General features: G+C 41.0%; 1 protein-coding gene across 1 annotated transcript in view; it reads left to right on the forward strand.

Moving 5' to 3' along the window:
• The window catches only part of slc25a26 (solute carrier family 25 member 26), a 91,331-nt gene that overhangs the window by 10,465 nt on the left and 63,506 nt on the right, over positions 1–17,360 (forward strand). The window contains exons 4-5 of the mRNA XM_047348841.1: positions 6,094–6,198; positions 8,682–8,729. Of these exons, the coding sequence (XP_047204797.1) occupies positions 6,094–6,198; positions 8,682–8,729 (153 nt within the window). The remainder of the gene's footprint in view (positions 1–6,093; positions 6,199–8,681; positions 8,730–17,360) is intronic.

Raw genomic sequence — 17,360 nt, forward strand, 5'->3', positions numbered from 1 at the left:
CATTGAACAGAACTCCATGAGATGTTTAAAGCATGTTATTTTGTAACCCCCACCCCCCCTGTTTTGAACCTCTCCATAACCTTACCCTTGACCTTTGTGGTGTGTTAATCGGTCTTCCTGATGCTGATTGATTACTTATGTGCTATATGTTTAGGGCCGTTGCCCTGCCCATTTTCAATTGCAGCTTCAAACTGTTTTTTATCCAGGATTGCTCTTTATTTAGCACATTCTATCTCCCTATCAACTATTCTCAGCTTCCCCTTAGCATAATGCTGCCACCACCATGTTCACCAGAGTTAATTTTCCACCACACAAACCATTTTTAATGAACCCCAATAGTTCAGAATATTGAGAATTAAATGTGCCCAGCTAAACGTGATTCACTGTTTATATATTTACATGTCCAGCTTTATGCTTCCTGTATCTAAGCCTGTGATTTGGATCTTAACATTCTCTCGTGTATCTCCATGTTCTTACTCCGAAGGTTCTTTGGTGGCATACTGAAGAAATGGCAAAAAATACAAATGCCTGTCTAAAATGATTCCTCCAACAGCTGTCAGGGTATCTTCCTCTCCCTCACGGCCAGAGAGCCTTATGTTTTGGTCTCAGTGCCACTAAATGAGAAGGAGCAACAGAGGGAAAGAGGATGCTTTTCATCCCTCCCTCCTTCCTTCCCTCCCTCCCTCCCTCCTCACCCGACTTCATTGTGGCGAGGGTGGCACCAGCCGACGTTCATCTGCGCCACTCTGGGGTCTCTGGGGGGGGCAGGGCAGCTCCACCAGTCGCTCCATAAGATTGCTCGCTGTTAGCTGGTGTTTCCACTCCAATGCAGGATAAATGGGAAATCAAATCGCCAGGTGGGCAGCTGCACCCGCCTGTCCGCCTTTAGGAGGCATTAATATTCATGTCTATCTTCACTAGCTGTTGGCAGTCCATATTTTTGTTGACATATGGTGGATGGGTTGGAACTTGAGCAGAGCGTGCGGTTGCTGAGGTGCGAGCGCGTGTCTGAATCCATCAGTGTGTTTGACAGGAGCATGTTCTTTGGACACAGATACACGGCCGGGCCTGATGACCTTCTGCAGACGCTCCAGCCGCCGCACCTGCATAGTGTCGCCTGTTTGTAGCCGTTTGTTAACCGGCCAAGTTGCACTCTAACTAAAGCAGTCGTTAGTCTGGCACCTACATGTGAACGCTCTGCTTGTGCCGTATTATGGTCAATCCCATGTAATAAAAGCTCTCAGCGTTTTATCATGTACCGAAAGGTTAAAAAAAAACATCGCCTTCCACATTTATTGGCATCCCTGGTAATAATGTGTAAAAGAAACCTTAAAATAAATGTATTTTCTTGCTATAAGCAAAATCGTACACTGAAATATTTAGGAAAAAATCCAATGTTTAATTTGAGCACATTTATTTAGTGGGGAACAGCTCCCTCAATAGCAGTAGGATAGCACTTAATCTTCTCCTATAACATTGCAAAGACTGGAGCATACAGATCTCTGGGTCCTCTCTTATGATCTCTTCCTTTTAGCTCAGCCCACAGGTTTTTCATGGGATTTTGGATATGGCCATGGAAGAAGGTCTTTTTTTTATTCTGTGATCCATTTTTGTATTGATTTAGCCATACAATTTGGATCATTATCCTGCCGGATTCAGTTTTATTGCAGAGTCCACCAGGTTTGAGCACAATTTTATTTCAATTTTATCACAATTTTAATTCTAGAATTGCGCCGCTCAAGGTGGGAGCATGTTGGAGTAGCTCTGTTACTTTTGATTCTGATTTATTCTTTTTTGGAAACTATTCCTCTTGTGGTGGATACAGTTGATTTTTTTTGGATGACTGTCCACTCCAGTGTCGGATGCTGTGCAGCTTGGAGGATTTTTCTTAATACTTTCTATTTTTGGACATTTGTTATGATGCATTGCCATGGCAACGGAGTTGTTTCTTACAACCGGGAGCAGCTGATTAATATTTCAAAAGCTCAAATAATACTTCAGCTACAACCCCAAATCCCTGATGAGTTGAAAAGGAGACGCCGTGGATGCAGAGCAGGAGCTAAGAGAAGAGAGAGAAGGAGGAAGTTCAAACCATCTCTTCCGTCGATTTTGATGGGCAATGTGAGATCGTTGGGAAACAAGTTGGATGAACTCCAAGCCCTACAAAGGACCCAGCCAGAGTACCGGGCATGCAGTATCATGTGTTTTACTGAGACATGGCTGCAGGATCATATCCCCGACTCCGGCGTCTCTCTGCCGGGCTTTTTAACCATACGAGCAGACAGAGATTTAAAGAGGAGCGGCAAATGTAAAGGAGGTGGAATGGCAGTACTTGTGAACAACAGATGGTGTAATCCAGGACATGTTACTGTGAAGTGTCATCTCTGCAGTCCAGATATTGAACTGTTGGCAGTAAATCTTCGTCCATATTATTTACCCAGAGAGTTCACCAGTGTTATTTTGGCGACAGTTTACGTTCCACCTTCTGCTGTTGCTGACACTGCATGTGATCCCATCAGCTCAGTTGTTGCTAAGCTACAGACACAAAACCCCAATGCTTTTGTGGCAATTTCTGGAGATAACCATGCTTCACTCTCTGCTACACTTCCAATGTTTCAACAATTTGTCAGCTGCTCTACCAGAGAAAACAAAACATTGGATTTGTTTTATGCAAATGTCAAGGACTCATACATCTCTACAGCAAGACCTCCTCTAGGCAAATCAGATCACAATCTTGTTTTTCTCTGCTCGAAATATAAGCCCCTTGTTCAGAGGCAACCTGTAATAAAGAGGACTGTGAGAAAATGATCACAGGAAGCTGAAGAAGCTCTGCAAGGTTGCTTTGAGGCTACAGATTGGGACGCACTGTGCCAGCCACATGGAGAGGACATCAATGCCATGACTGAGTGTGTAACCGACTATATAAACTTCTGTGTGGATAACATCATCCCCACCAGAACTGTGAGATGCTTCCCCAATAACAAACCTTGGATCACCAATGACCTGAAGGACCTGCTTAACAAGAAAAAAAGAGCCTTCAGAGAGGGAGACAGAGAATTATTGAGGATTATACAGAAGCAACTTAAAGTCAAGATAAGAGACAGCAAGGAAGTGTACAAGAAGAAGCTGGAGAGCAAGCTCCAGCAAAACAATATCAGAGATGTGTGGACAGGGATGAAGAAGATCACAGGCTTCAAGCAGAAGGATGATCAGACCAATGGAGGTCTGGACAGAGCCAATGAACTGAACACATTCTTCAATAGGTTCAGTTCAGAAACAAGCTTCGCATCCTCCTCTCCTGCTCACAGCCAAACAGACATTCCATCTTCCTTTGACCCACAGGACCCACAGCTGTCCAGTAACACCTCACATTTTTTTATCTTCCACCTCAGCCCTAGACCCTTCTGCTTCTACATGTTTGCCTTCAACCATATCAGAAGATGCTGATGCTTCCTTTGCTTCCCCCTTCCACCTGTGTGTCTCAAGAAGTAAGGTGAAGAGACAACTGGAGAGACTGAATAGGAATAAGGCTGGAGGTCCAGATCATGTCAGCCCTAGAGTCCTGAAGGTCTGTGCAGAGCAGCTCTGTGGGATTCTGCAGCACCTCTTCAACCTTAGCCTGGCCCAGAAGAAGGTTCCGGTGTTGTGGAAGACCTCCTGTCTTATTCCGGTACCAAAGAAAACTCACCCATCAGTTCTCAATGACTATAGACCTGTTGCCCTGACATCTCACATCATGAAGGTCCTAGAGAGACTCCTGTTGGCCCACCTGAGTAAGCAAACAGTAAACCATCAGGACCCCCTTCAGTTTCTTATTGCTGTGGAGTTGGAGTTGAAGATGCCATCATACACCTGCTTCAACAAACCCATTGTCATCTGGACAAAGCCAGTAGCACTGTGAGGATCATGTTCTTTGATTTCTCCAGTGCATTTAATACAATCCAACCCGATTTGCTTTGTCAGAAACTCCAGAAGACTCAGGTGGAGGCCTCAACAACCTCCTGGATCAAAGACTACCTGACAAACAGACCACAGTTTGTGAGACTGAAGGGTTGTGAGTCTAACCAGGTAGTCAGCAGCACAGGAGCACCACAGGGGACTGTACTCTCACCATTCATTTTCACTCTGTACACCTCAGACTTCCAGTACAAGACAGACTCCTGTCATCTGCAGAAATACTCGGATGATTCTGCAGTCGTGGGGTGGATCAGAGATGGACAAGAAGCTGAGTACAGGAAGGTGGTGGCCCGCTTTGTGGCATGGTGTGGAAACAATCATCTCATCTTGAACGTGACTAAAACAAAGGAGATGATTGTAGATTTTAAGAGAAACAGGAATAAGTCAAAAACTATTTCTATCATGGGAAAAGAAGTGGAGGTGGTGGAGGAGTATAAATACCTCGGTGTTCACCTGGACAACAGACTAGAGTAGAGCTGCAACTGTGAAGCCATCTACAAGAAGGGATAGAGCAGACTGTACTTCTTGAGGAAGCTTAGGTCCTTTGGTGTTTGCAGCAAGATGCTGCATATCTTCTATAAGTCTGTTGTGGAGAGTGTGATCTCTTCTGCCATCATCTGCTGGGGAAGCAGCATCAGAACCAGGGACTTAAAAAAGCTCAACAAGCTGATACAAAAGGCTGGTTCTGTTCTGGGGACTCCTCTGGAACCTCTGGAGATCATTGTGGAAAGACGGATTCTTCATAAAATGAAGAACATTATGGAGAACCCTGAGCATCCTCTTCATGAGACTGTCCTACAGGCTTCTTCAATCTGCTGTAAGACGGAGCGCTACAGGAGATCCTTCACAGCCATCAGCATCTACAACGGCTCTTTGAGGAAACCTTCATAATATGAGCTACAACAACATTTAATTTCCCTTTGGGATTAATAAAATATTTTTGAATTGAATTTGAATTAAGTTTTAATTTAAAATGTCCTGCTGTTTGAGAAGCTCATAATGTCATGCAAGACCTTGGAGGAAAAACGGGCCTCAAGCAATTCAGATCCTCCACCATACTCAGTGAGTTTGAGGTGCATTCCCATTATTTCTGCACAATGTTAGGAAAACATGCAATGGCCATAGTATCAATTGGGATCGTTAGCTACTGGAAAAAAAGTGTAATTTAATGTTTTCACCTCAACAACTATAACAGGAAGTTACTTATGGCTGATGTCTGCTGCATAGCATTGAAACAACGTAGCTTTTAAATAGTACTCTGTAGATATGAGCACTTAAGCAGAGAGCTGTTTGTCCATTTATGACCCGTTTCATTGAGATCAACACATTAAGACATTTGGGCCTCATATCAGGAAAATATTCAAACTATTTTCTTTCTTTACTGTTGTACAGTTCCTCACCACTCTCTGTAAGCTTTAGTATCATCACTGCTAAAGACACACATAAGGAGTGGGCATTAAAGCCTGAGTCCATCCAGCTAGCCTGACATGTCAGCTGAATGCAGAGTGGGAATGCATGAAACCTGAAACACCGTATCCTCTTGAGAGATACATCCAGGCAGTCTATTGTGATTGTGAAATTGCACACACAGATATTGCCTAGTATTGTAATTAGGTATATTGTGCAGGTCTAGATGGCGCTAGAAGTGGTAGGGCTGCAACTAATAATTATTTTGCTAATCGATTAATCTGTCGACTATTTTTTCGATGAATTGATCAATAATCGGACTGCAATGGTGCTCAATAGGAGATTTCTTTTTTCTTTTTTTTACAGAAATTGAACCAGGAGAAGCTAAAACTATGGAACTTGAGGATTTCTGGATAGAGCGTATTTACAGACAAAGCAGGTTTTCCATCTTAAATGCAAAATGTATAGATTTCTTTGTACAGTTTTGACTTAATTACTGCTCTGAAGGGGTTCTTTCAGCAAATGGCATGTTTTAGAGTCTGCTTATTCCAGTTGACGAGTATTCGATTACTAAATAAGTTGACGAATATTTCAGTAATCGATTAACCACGATTAATTGTTTCAGACCTAATAAGTGTTCCTATAAGTGTTCTTTTTGGTTTAGTCATGCATAAAATTCAGTTAACACTCATAAGGCATAGATAGATACTTTTTTTGCTTTTCTTCCAGGTGGCATGTTTGATCCGGGTGCCCACAGAAGTGGTGAAGCAGAGAACCCAAGCCTCTCCCTCATCCACCACCTATAACATGCTGCTGGCTACACTCAGAGAGGAGGTATCTGCTAGTTTTTCTTTTGTCTTTTTTTTTTGTGTTTCTTATCTGTAGTATTTCTGTTGTACTCACATATTTACCAGAGTTAGTTCCTAGAAAAAATAGGAATCAGGCTGAAAGAGGAAGGATTGCTGCAAAGGCGATGACTCGAGTTAGAGCAGGAAATGATGGCAAATGGGTCAGAGTCTACTTGGACCCATTGGTGCTCTTTTTCTTAGTAATGGTGCACACTTTCTACATGGAGATGGAGGGAATGCTTACTCTTTCAGTTCCTCTTGTGTAGTAAGTCACATTGTTAAATGAGGGTAGATTCCAGTCAGTTTCTTTTCGGGTTCATTGCTAGAAACAAATCTTTGGTTCAGAAGCTTTTTTTTCAAAAACCTATGAGGCCAAGATTACAAGAATATGAGCTTTGCTTTTTCTTTAGATCTGTATTTTGATGCAGTTGTACAGTACTGAAACCAGAGTAGCAAAACCGTTGACAGGTAAAAAGTGCAAACTAGATTTATTTTGTCAACATTGCAGTCTGTTTGGTTCTGTTGGTTCTGTTGTGAAAATGAAGCATTCCTGCAGTCTAAGTACACTCCTTGACTGCATTGGCTTCCTCTGGGAAGACATGGGAACCAGTTCTAAGCAGAAGAAACATGCCAGTGAAGCCAAGGAGTTGACCCAGCATTCAAACGTCACAGATCCAAACCTGGGGGGAGTATCTGTTCTAGAATGAATCTGAGCCGCTCAGATTCCCTCCAATGGTTATTCAACAGGAGGTCGTTAAGTCAGAGCCAGTTTGTTTGTATAGCACATTTTAGCAACAAGACAATTCAAAGTGCTTTATGTTTGTAAAGATATGTAAACATATTCAGTAATAAACAAACACAGACACAACTATCCATAAAATAACTGAAATCAATGCATTTTAAATAATTTTTAAAACAAGAATACCTCTTTTCATATTAAAGCTAATGCCCGTCTCATCTGAATAGCTCCTTGTCTTTTGAACTTAACACTGAAGTCTAGAAAGAGCTCCTCCTGCACAAATATTGTTGAAAAATTCCTAATTGTTTATCCATGTTTACCAAAACAAAAATCTGATTTTGCAGTTTTCAGAAATATTTCCAGAGATGTTTAATAGGATTAAGATCTGGGGTCATGAGGGTTCATTTAAGAATAGTCCGATGGTTTTTCATAGCCATTTATGAGTAGTTTTAGCTTTCAGTTTTTTGACACTTGGGTGTATGTTTTCATTGTTGCATTCACAGAGTAAAGCTTCTCCTGTGCCCAAATCAACAAACCCCGCTGCACATGGACCAGAGAAGAGATTAAAAAACAATATCCTACACCGAGAACATGTCACTGAGTCCTGTCGAAAATTGACATTTTTTGACATTGCAAATCCCTCTGAACACATCTTCGCCGTGGTATAACACGGTGGTGGCAGCATCATGCCGTGGAGATAAATACAGGACCATCCTAGAAGAAACCTGTTAGAGGCTGCAAAGGGCTTGATACTGGGACTTTTACGTGGTGTCCATAATGGCTCAAAATTCAACAGAAAGTTACCTGTCTTGCTCTTGGAGTTCAGCTTCAACAGTTTTGGATGGTTTCCTCTTTTTCTATAGTCCACAATAATCTTCTGATCAGCCTTGGGTTGCCTTTCCTCCCTCATTTTATCCCATGATGTCTTTTTTTATAATACTGGCAGATGTCTTCACAGAAACCATGAAGCTGCTTGGAAATTGTCTTGTAGCCTTTACCTTTATCATGGATCTTCCTGAGCTCCTCAGACAGCTCTCAAGTCAGTTTTCTCTGGTCCATGCTCAGTGCAGTGCACACAAGGATCTCAAATACCCAGTGGCATTTTGTTCCTTTACAGTAGGCTGAATGGCTGATGAAAAGCTAGGAGCATATATTTGCAAAATAAACCACAAATAATTTTTTTAATAATCTTATTTGTTTACTCTAGAACAGGCACGGGCAAACTACGGCCTGTGGGCCATATACGGCCTGTTTGGGTTTTTAATCCGGCCCGCCGAACATGAGTTTCTCTACTGTGTTGTGAAAAAAATGCATTTGGAAAATAATTTAAACAATAAGCCTTGCATATCCATGCTTTACTATCTATTAAAGGACAAAACCTTTTTGATATTATGGCTTTTACATGTCATGTAAATTAGTTCACACCAATACTACATCCATCCGCTCCTGGCCCATGAGTCAAAAAGTTTGCCCACCCCTGGTCTAGAACAATGTCCCCACAGCATGATGCGGCCACCACCACGTTTCATCGGGGAAATGGTGTATTCAGGGTGATGTACAGGGTTGGTTTGAATATACTAAAGGCAGGCAGGTAGACATAAGTATCTTGCATATAAAACTTGTGAAAGTTACTTACAGATCAACAATTTTGTCCACCTCTGTAAAAACTGACTGGATGTAAGCATGCAATATCAAATTAAGTGTGTTGGTGTTTTTTTTGTTCTACGTAGGGTGTTCGAGGTCTTTACAGAGGATACGGCAGCACAGTTCTCAGAGAGGTGAGGTCTCTTTCACTTACTGCTCTAAGTGACCTAATGTTGTATTTCATTGAGCTTTTATGTGATAGTCCTGCATAAAGTAGTGCGGAACTGGGGTGAAAGGAAAAGGACACACAGTTTAACATTTTTTTATAAATACAATTTTGAAAATTGTGTTGGTGTCCATTTGTATTCAGCTTCTCTGTGCCAATACTTTGTAGAACCTTTTCTTGCAATTATAGCTGCAAATCTTTTCGAGTATTTATTTACCAGCCTGATGCATCCTGAGATGGAACATCTGTTAACAACCGTTTAAATTTTTTGCCAGAGATTCTCAGTGAGATGTAGGTCTGGACTATGACTGGGCCTTTATAGCACATGGATATTTTTTATTTAAACCATCACATCATTGCTCTGGCTGTATGTTTAGGATCGTTGTCCTACTGGAAGGTGAACCTCTGCCCCAGTCATACAGTTGTTTGCAGCCTCTAACAGTATCCCCATCCCTGCTGAAGAAAAGCATCCCACAGCACGATGCTGCCACCCCTATGTGTGGATGTTTTTTTTTAAAGTGATATGCTGTGCTAATTTTCCTTCACACTTAGTGTTTTGCATGTTGGCGAAAAGGTTTGATTTTGGCCCCAACTGACCAGAGCACCTTCTCCAAGGTGCCGCATTGCCGGCACTAAGTTGGACCTTTTCTTGGTGCATGTTTTTTTTTTTTTTATTGTGAAACTTTTGTAAACCTTGTATCTGTTTCCTTTCCCTTCACCATTATGTGCTACGTTGTGTTGGTTTGCCACATAAACTCCCTGTTACTACATTGCGGTTTGAGGTTGTAATATGAGAAAAGGTGGACAATTTCATGGGGTATGAATACTTTTGGAATGCACAGTATATGTCTGTTTGGTAAAGTTTAGTAATTGTACAGTTCAACACAAAGAAGCTTTTAATTTCAGTACTATATCGTAAAAACGACTGCTCACTCTCTTGAAAATTGCTCGTTGATTTCAGTCTTTTTGTTGGGATGGATATTAAGGCTTTCCACTCTTGTGATTAAAGTCATTTTAATTTCTCCCAGGCTTTCTTCAAAGCTGGACATATTGATTCACATTTTCTCCCCCTCACTTTTCATCTCAATTACTCGCCGAAGATGAGCTTGGTTGTTGTCGAGGTGAATCTGAAATATTAATGCAATCCGTTGTTATAAATGCAAAACAAAGGAAGGATAAATGACAACCGGGCTGCACTCCCTTGATGGTCGTTCAGGTTTTTTTGTCTAATAAGAAACGTTTGTGTAGCTCTTTGAATCTGCCATGCATGATAATATTAATATTAAAACAATTGTGACCCCCACACACACGCACACACCACCACCACCTTCACCCCACCACCCTCCAAGTTTCGATACCACTGGAGAAGATCAGCTGTAAGGGGAGACAGACATGGAGAAAGAAGAATAGGAAGGTGACACGGTCCCCTCTGCCCCCGTAGCCTGTACTTATTTTCTGCCTCACTAAACTGATGTTATTCATGCAAATTCCATCTGGAGAGCCGAGGAAAAAAAAAAAAACACAAACAAAAAAAAGGACAACAAGACACTGTGATTTCTCAGAGGGGCTCTGAATAAATGAATACATTTGGAGGCTGATGCATGGCCTGTGTGCATACCAACGCTGGCAGATGAAATGCAACGGCAACGGTGGCAGGGATCTGGGGCAGGGCAACGGTAGAGGATACTTGCTGGTGATTGGCTTTGACGTGTGTCAGGAAGGTAATTCATTTTCTCTGGGCCTTCTCCGCCATCAGCTACATCTACCTCCTTCGGCCTGCAGAACCTGTCAAGATAAGTTTGTTTATGTGTTATGCCATGGTGCCTCACCTCCTCGCTGTCCTGCTAATTGTGGACTTTTCTGTGCTTTATATTCATTAGTAAGTCTTCAGGAAGTATTTGCGATGGACATAAAATCACATAAGTAGAGCATGTGTTAGAATCCACTTACTGTGCTGTGAAGAAGTATTTGCCCCGTCGCAAAGTTCCTCTGCTTTTTATATTTTTGTCACAAAACTGTTATCATCAAGCTAGATTTAATATCAGATAACGCTCATAAATTCAGAAATGCATTTTTGTAACAATGGCTTCATGTATTAAGGGAAAGAAGTTGTCCAAACCAACCTGGCGCTTCTTAAAAAATGTATTGCCACCCCTTGTTAAATCATTATATGCCTGTAATTGACTGTGTTGTTCTGGAAAGCTGAGCCACTAGGCCAAACCAATGCCTGATTACTGCCAGACCTGTAGACTTGAGAAATAATTCAAATAGAACCTGCCTGACGAGATGAAGCAGACCACAACATCTCAAAAAAGCAACACATAGTGCCCCAACCTAAAGAAATTCAAGAACAGATGAAAACAAAGTCACTACCACCTGGAAAGGGGATTCCAGTAAACCACAGTGGGACTTGGTGTACACGGGTGGAGAAAACAAAATTACTTCAAGGCCACATCAGCAACTCACCCAGGAGGTCATTAATGAACCCAGAACAGCATTTAAAGCACTGCAGGCCTCACTTGTCTTAGTTTAGGTCAGTGAGGAGAGTGGGCAAGAATGGTAAGAACCACTGCTGACCAAGAACAGAAAAGCCAGTCTTCCCTAAAAACAGCTTGATGATCTCTAAAACGTCTGTGGAGTGACAAGTGTGTTCTGTTACACCTGGTGTAAAGCCAACACAGAGTTTCAGAAAAAGAACGTCATTCGGACAGTCAAACACGGTGGAAGTGGTGTGATGTTCTGGGGCTGCTTTGTAGTTGATAGAACCAAGATATGTACAACCATCGGTTTGTAACGTAAAGCTCCGAAGCATTTGGGTAATGAAGCAGGGTATGAAGCTAAAGGGCACTTTACCTCAGAATGGCTAAAAAACAAAATGAATGTTTTAGAGTAGCCTTGTTAGTCTGTATTAATGTCCGATTAACATGCTGTGATGTGGCTTTAAACAGGCTGTTAATGCTTACAAAGAAGGGTCCACAATGATGCCTAAGGCAAAAAATGTCCAGTTATTGCAAATGCTAGATAGCAGTTGTGGTCTCGCTCAACCAGTTCCTTAGTTGAGGGAGGAAATACTTTGTCCACATTTGACCAGGTTGGTTTCAAAAGCTTTTCATCTCTTAATAAATGAAATGACAACTTTATTTTCTATATTCACTCAATTTAACGTCTGAATTTGAAATTTGTTTGATAAGTTGAGGCATGACAAAAAACAGAAACAGAGGAGACCTTTAGGGGAGCAAATACTTTTTCATAGCACTGTAGGTTTTATTCAAAAGAATAAGAGTATCTTTGGTTCTTTTCCTGCTGGGTCTCAACAGGTTTGCAGCGGCTGTAGCTAATTTTACACAAAACACTGCATCGAGGGCGCAGTTTTATTAAAAGCTATTGACTAATAGGCATTCAGCTCTTTTTACTTTTGCAGCGCATTAATCTTCATTGCGGTACACCCTTTCCTTAAAAGAAACTGTCACGTTCTCTGCTGAGTCGGCATCTTTTGTGTTCCGGCTGAATGGAGCATGAAATCAATGAGATTCTGATTGGGGTGAATAAATTTGTGCCGTGCAAAATGACTTTATTCTTTTCTGAAAACAAGGACCTATTAGATTAACACCAACCAGAAGTTGCTCTGGACTTTCAAGATGGACCTTTTTTTATTCCCTGCCCTGCTGCAAGCTGCCGCTGTCGTCTGGATGTTAATTTGTTTTTATTGTGTTGAAATACACCAGGTAATAATCCAATTCTAATCAAGACTCTTAATTATGTTTCATTGTCATATGATGTTTGTCAATTTGCTGCGATTCCCAAGGCTTCTGCTGCTCAGTCATGCTGCTTCTCACCACTAGGTGGCATGAGAAGATTATTATTATTCGCAGAGTCTTCACACTAGTTTCTTTTGCTGTGTCATTATCCAGGAATATTACATTTATGTGCAGCAGTTTAGTGAAGAGCTCTTAATTTTCCTGAACTGAAGGTCGGCCAGGCGATCTTAAATTTAAGCTGAACTCCTGCAATTTGAGTCTGAGTAATGAGCCTGAGATGGGTTGTTAGGTAGTAATTTATTGCTATGACTGTGTGGAAGTGAAGCTGACAGGGAAGACTGAGGCGCCTGCTGTCATGTCTACATCTCAGACCCATTTTGACCTTCTTTTCTCAAATTTTTACGCTCAGACAGGGAATGAAACGAAGCCAGCTGAGTAAAGTAAAAATCCATCTGTTGGGATATCTTCTTCTTGTGTACATAGATTTCTTAATCCTTACTCTGAATCAGGCTGAAAGCTTCTCCACCCAAACATCTGGAACCTGGCAGCATGAGGTACAAAATATGGTTTATGAAACACCTCCCTGTCAGGGCTCCTCCCCACCACACCTCTGCTAATTCTACTTTCATCTCCTCTTTAAGCCCTAGATCATTCTTGTATGCTCTCTGCATTAGGGGGTTCAGCGGGCTGACATTAGTTGAGCTTTTTAGCGTCAGGCTGAATGAATCCTGCAGCCAAAACTTATTTTCAAACCTTTTGTGGGGATACTTGGTGACTTGCTTTGAAGCATGCATTTATTTGGCCTCATCCATGACTACGTTATGGTCTCTGTGTGTTCGAGCCACCAACTATTATCTATTAAAATTGCTCTCCGTATTCCTACATTGATTTTTTTTTCGCCCCAGTTTGCCTTCATTAAAGGTGGAGCTGTGTTTAGTCACAGTTTAAATCACATAGTTACATAATGCAATAAAAAAACACAACACTTTTTTCCTTACTGTCTGACATAAAATTAGGTTAACCTTTTCCTGTTTTAGGTCAGTTAGGATTACCAAAATTATTTATTTTTAGCTAACTTCCAGAATACTGACAGAATGAGAGCACTTTACATAGATTTTTATTACTTCCCTATTACTACTAATTACCCTATTATTACTTTAATTTACTTTTTTCTCTGCACTAAAATGAACATTTCTTTGAACAGTTTGGTTTCTAAAGAAATCAGAGAAATCAGAGAATTGTGGACCTCCACTAGTCTGATTTACCCATCTGTTCAAACAGGTTTAGGAATTAGCAGCCTCCATACTGTTCAGGAAGAAGACACGTTCTGTGTCCCAGAGATGAACGAGTTTTGGTGCACAATGTGTGTATCAACCCAAGAACAAAAGCAAACCACCTTGTGAAGATGCTGGGTGAAGCTGGAGGGAGAGCGTCATTATCTGAAGTGAAATAGGGGTCTGTAGCGACATGAGCAGAAAGAGAGGAAAAGGCCATTACTCCAAAAACCACATGAAAAAGACAGATTACAGTTTATACACTCAGGCAAAAAAGCCACAAGTTTGGGAGACATCTCCTGCAGTCTGATGAAACTAAGATTGAGGTGTTTGGTCATAATGACAATCTTACATTTGGAAGAACAGGAAAAAGCTTGCAAGCCAGAGAATACCATCCCATCTTTCAAGTACGGGAGTGGCGGCATCATGTTGTGGGGTTGTTTTGCTGTAGTAGGGACCAACAAGGAAGCAACATCTCAAGACTTCAGCCAGGAAGTTAAAGCTTATGCTCAAATAGACAGTGGCCCAATCATACCACCACATTAGTTTCAAAGTTGCCATCACAAAGCCTTTCACCTGAGATCCATTAAAAATTGTAGCTGTTTGGGAGCAAAGCGGCCTACACATCTGACTCAGTTTCACCGGTTCTGTAAGGCGGAATGGGCCACCATTCCAGAAAACTCTTATGAGAAGCTTGTGGAGTCATACACAAAATGATTGACCCAAGATATACAGTTTAAAATATAATATATAAGAGATAAAAGATAACTACCAAACACAGAGGAAAAAATATGTAAACTTCAAAATTTGAATAAAGTTTAAAAACGTCTCTAAAAATTGCTACACATCATTCTGGCATTTAGCAAATGCAAAATAAATGACTAATTCTAACTGATCTAAAACAGGAAAGGTTTGGTCTGATTTAACGTCTGACATAAATTAATAGTTTTTTTTATACAATATAAGTAAATATCTGGTTTAACTGTATATGCTGTGCCCTGAATGTGATGTTTGCTCTGAGGTAGGACTCCTTACAGAAAGGAGAAGTTTCTGCTTCCTGCGCTCAGATGCTGGGGTGGAAACCATCTAAACAGGCGTGTCACGCAACAGATCACAGCAGTGATCCATGCATGGCATGTTTTCCTAAAGGCTCCAAACTTGGGTGTCTTTGAGGCCGGCTGAGTTAGGAAAGGAATAGTAACATCCCATCCATAAATATTCTGTTTCTGTGCACACTGAGGCCAATGTTTATACGTTCTCACATAACAAAAAGCAGAGAGAAATGTAGAAGACCATGTACCTTCACAACTAGGCAGCCCTTTGTCTATTACATAAAACCCCAATAAAATGCTATTTATGGTTGTAATGTGGCAGAATGTGAGCAAGAACAGGGTAAGAACACCGCTGCATGGCACTGAATGTAAGGCAGGATTTGTGTGAAGTGTTAAGCTTGCAGGGCTTCCGCCTGCACTCTGTTTTAGTGTTGAACGCCATCAGAACAGCTGCTGGGAGTCCCGGGACACCCAGAAATCCATCCAGTCCATGAAATGCTTAACACACCTGGATTAGACAGTACAAGAAGTATAACAGGTTTACACAGGGAAAGGGGAAATGAAAGAATAAAAATGTCAAGCCTGCTGGTTGGAAATTACTGTAAATGTATTAACTAATATGACTGTGGTCTTGTATACTTCAGAGGAGATTTCTTAGCTTCTTTTTTGTGTTTTTAGCTCTTTGTATCTAAACCTCAAAGCAGAAAAAGTTGTGGTGCTACAGAAAATGAAAAGAAATAGAATGATTGATTAATAAAAAATATATACATATTGTTCTTTACAATGCATGAGAGGTTTTTAATCTTACTAATTTTTACCACATAGTTTCATTGAAATACACTTGAATAAATCTGCTGTAAGTGTCGCAATTGCGAACTTATGATTTTCTATTGGGTGAAACTTAACAAATCCAGCGAAACAGAGGTGATTGCTGTAAAGGGTTAAACAGCAACTTTGCTATACGTTCAGCCTTCCTGTTATCTACTCAAAGTCTCTCTGTCTTGCAGGCTGAATGAATCGTGTACGACATCATTTTTTTTCTGTTTAAATAACATCTTACACAATTTTAAATACCTCACTGACACAGAAAATAGCTAACTTTGAAAACCTTTTGTCCAGTAACCTTTAACCTCCATGTTACACAGTGTTGCTGACCTAAACAGCATGACCTCGTAGTGATTAGTATGGTGCATTCACTAATCAGAAAAAAAACTGGCCAGTAGCACAGTGTGCTCAGCTTGACGTATTCTTGTTTGAAGGCTTCCTTCCCTTCTGTCTTCCTTGCTTGATAGATAGATTATTTTTTCGAATGGTGCCAACGTTTGTATGCAGGTCGAGGTGACCTTTTCTAGAAGACTGATGACAGTCTTGAGTTACCTCTTCACCACTGTATGATTCCAGGCACTTTATCATAGATGTCGCTCTAGAGATTAATGGTTTGCTGCTGCTGCATCTTTAGATGACAGATGAATGTGGTTCCTCCCTCAGTGACTAACTGTGTCTGTCTTTCACATCAGTGGGGTTTGTTGGAAATCTTCCCATTTTCTTCTTCTGTGCATAATTATACATTAAAATTGCCATGGATCTGGTCCATCGTGTCATTATACCTCAATGCGTCCAGTCCTAATGAGGTGAACACGAGGCATGGGGAATTTCTGTTCCAAGTTAAACCTCTTTAACCTTCCTTAGATCAACATGTGGTTCTATTGATGAGTTCTGCAGTTGGAAATGAGTTGGTTGACATGCTGGCAGCCCCCCTACAGGGATTTCTGCTCAGTGCAGGCCTGGCCAGGGTAACACTAAAGGCTTTTCTGTGCTTTTCTTTGCAGCATAGTGCATCAGAAGCCATTTTTTCTGAGACCCATGAATCATCCCCTTATGTTAAGTATGTTTTGTCATCACTGGTCACTTCATTTCACTCAAAAACCTATAATTGGGGCTTTATTTTCAGATTTCCTCTGTACACACCATCGAGAATCTTCAGCTGGAGCTTAGCTTAGATTTAGACAAGTTTTACCTATTCAAAGCAATAATCTGCTCCCTGCATGATCCAAAGGTCTGAACCACACAGCCATCTAATGACCAATACCAGAACCAACCGCCTTTCCACCTCACAGTTATGTACAGTGATGTTTCAAACAGTTTTTCTGCCAATATTTTTACACCTAAAAAGACCCAGCCCATCTGTCAGGAGTGATCGTTTTTTTTCTGACAAACGTAAGGTGCCTAATTATTTCTATTACGGCTGTGTTCTGATTCTGAAAACTGATGGATCAAAACTGGTTCAGAATCTTGTTTCATCACCTTTGTTCCCTTGGCCTATCTTATGTAAAAGTTAAATATTACAATTTTAAACTAGGCCTTCCTTCAGGCTTCTGAGAGGCTGAGATGCTCCTAATAAATGTTTTTAGTTTTAGACTTTTAATCACTTGCTAGTGATCAATATTTCTCATTTAGTAGCATGTAAATTCATTAGCATTGTCAGTCTTTGTGTTGGTCATATTATGCTGTTTGT

The sequence above is a fragment of the Girardinichthys multiradiatus genome, chromosome 20 (assembly GCF_021462225.1).
Source record: "Girardinichthys multiradiatus isolate DD_20200921_A chromosome 20, DD_fGirMul_XY1, whole genome shotgun sequence".
NCBI classification, from domain to species: Eukaryota; Metazoa; Chordata; class Actinopteri; order Cyprinodontiformes; family Goodeidae; genus Girardinichthys; species Girardinichthys multiradiatus.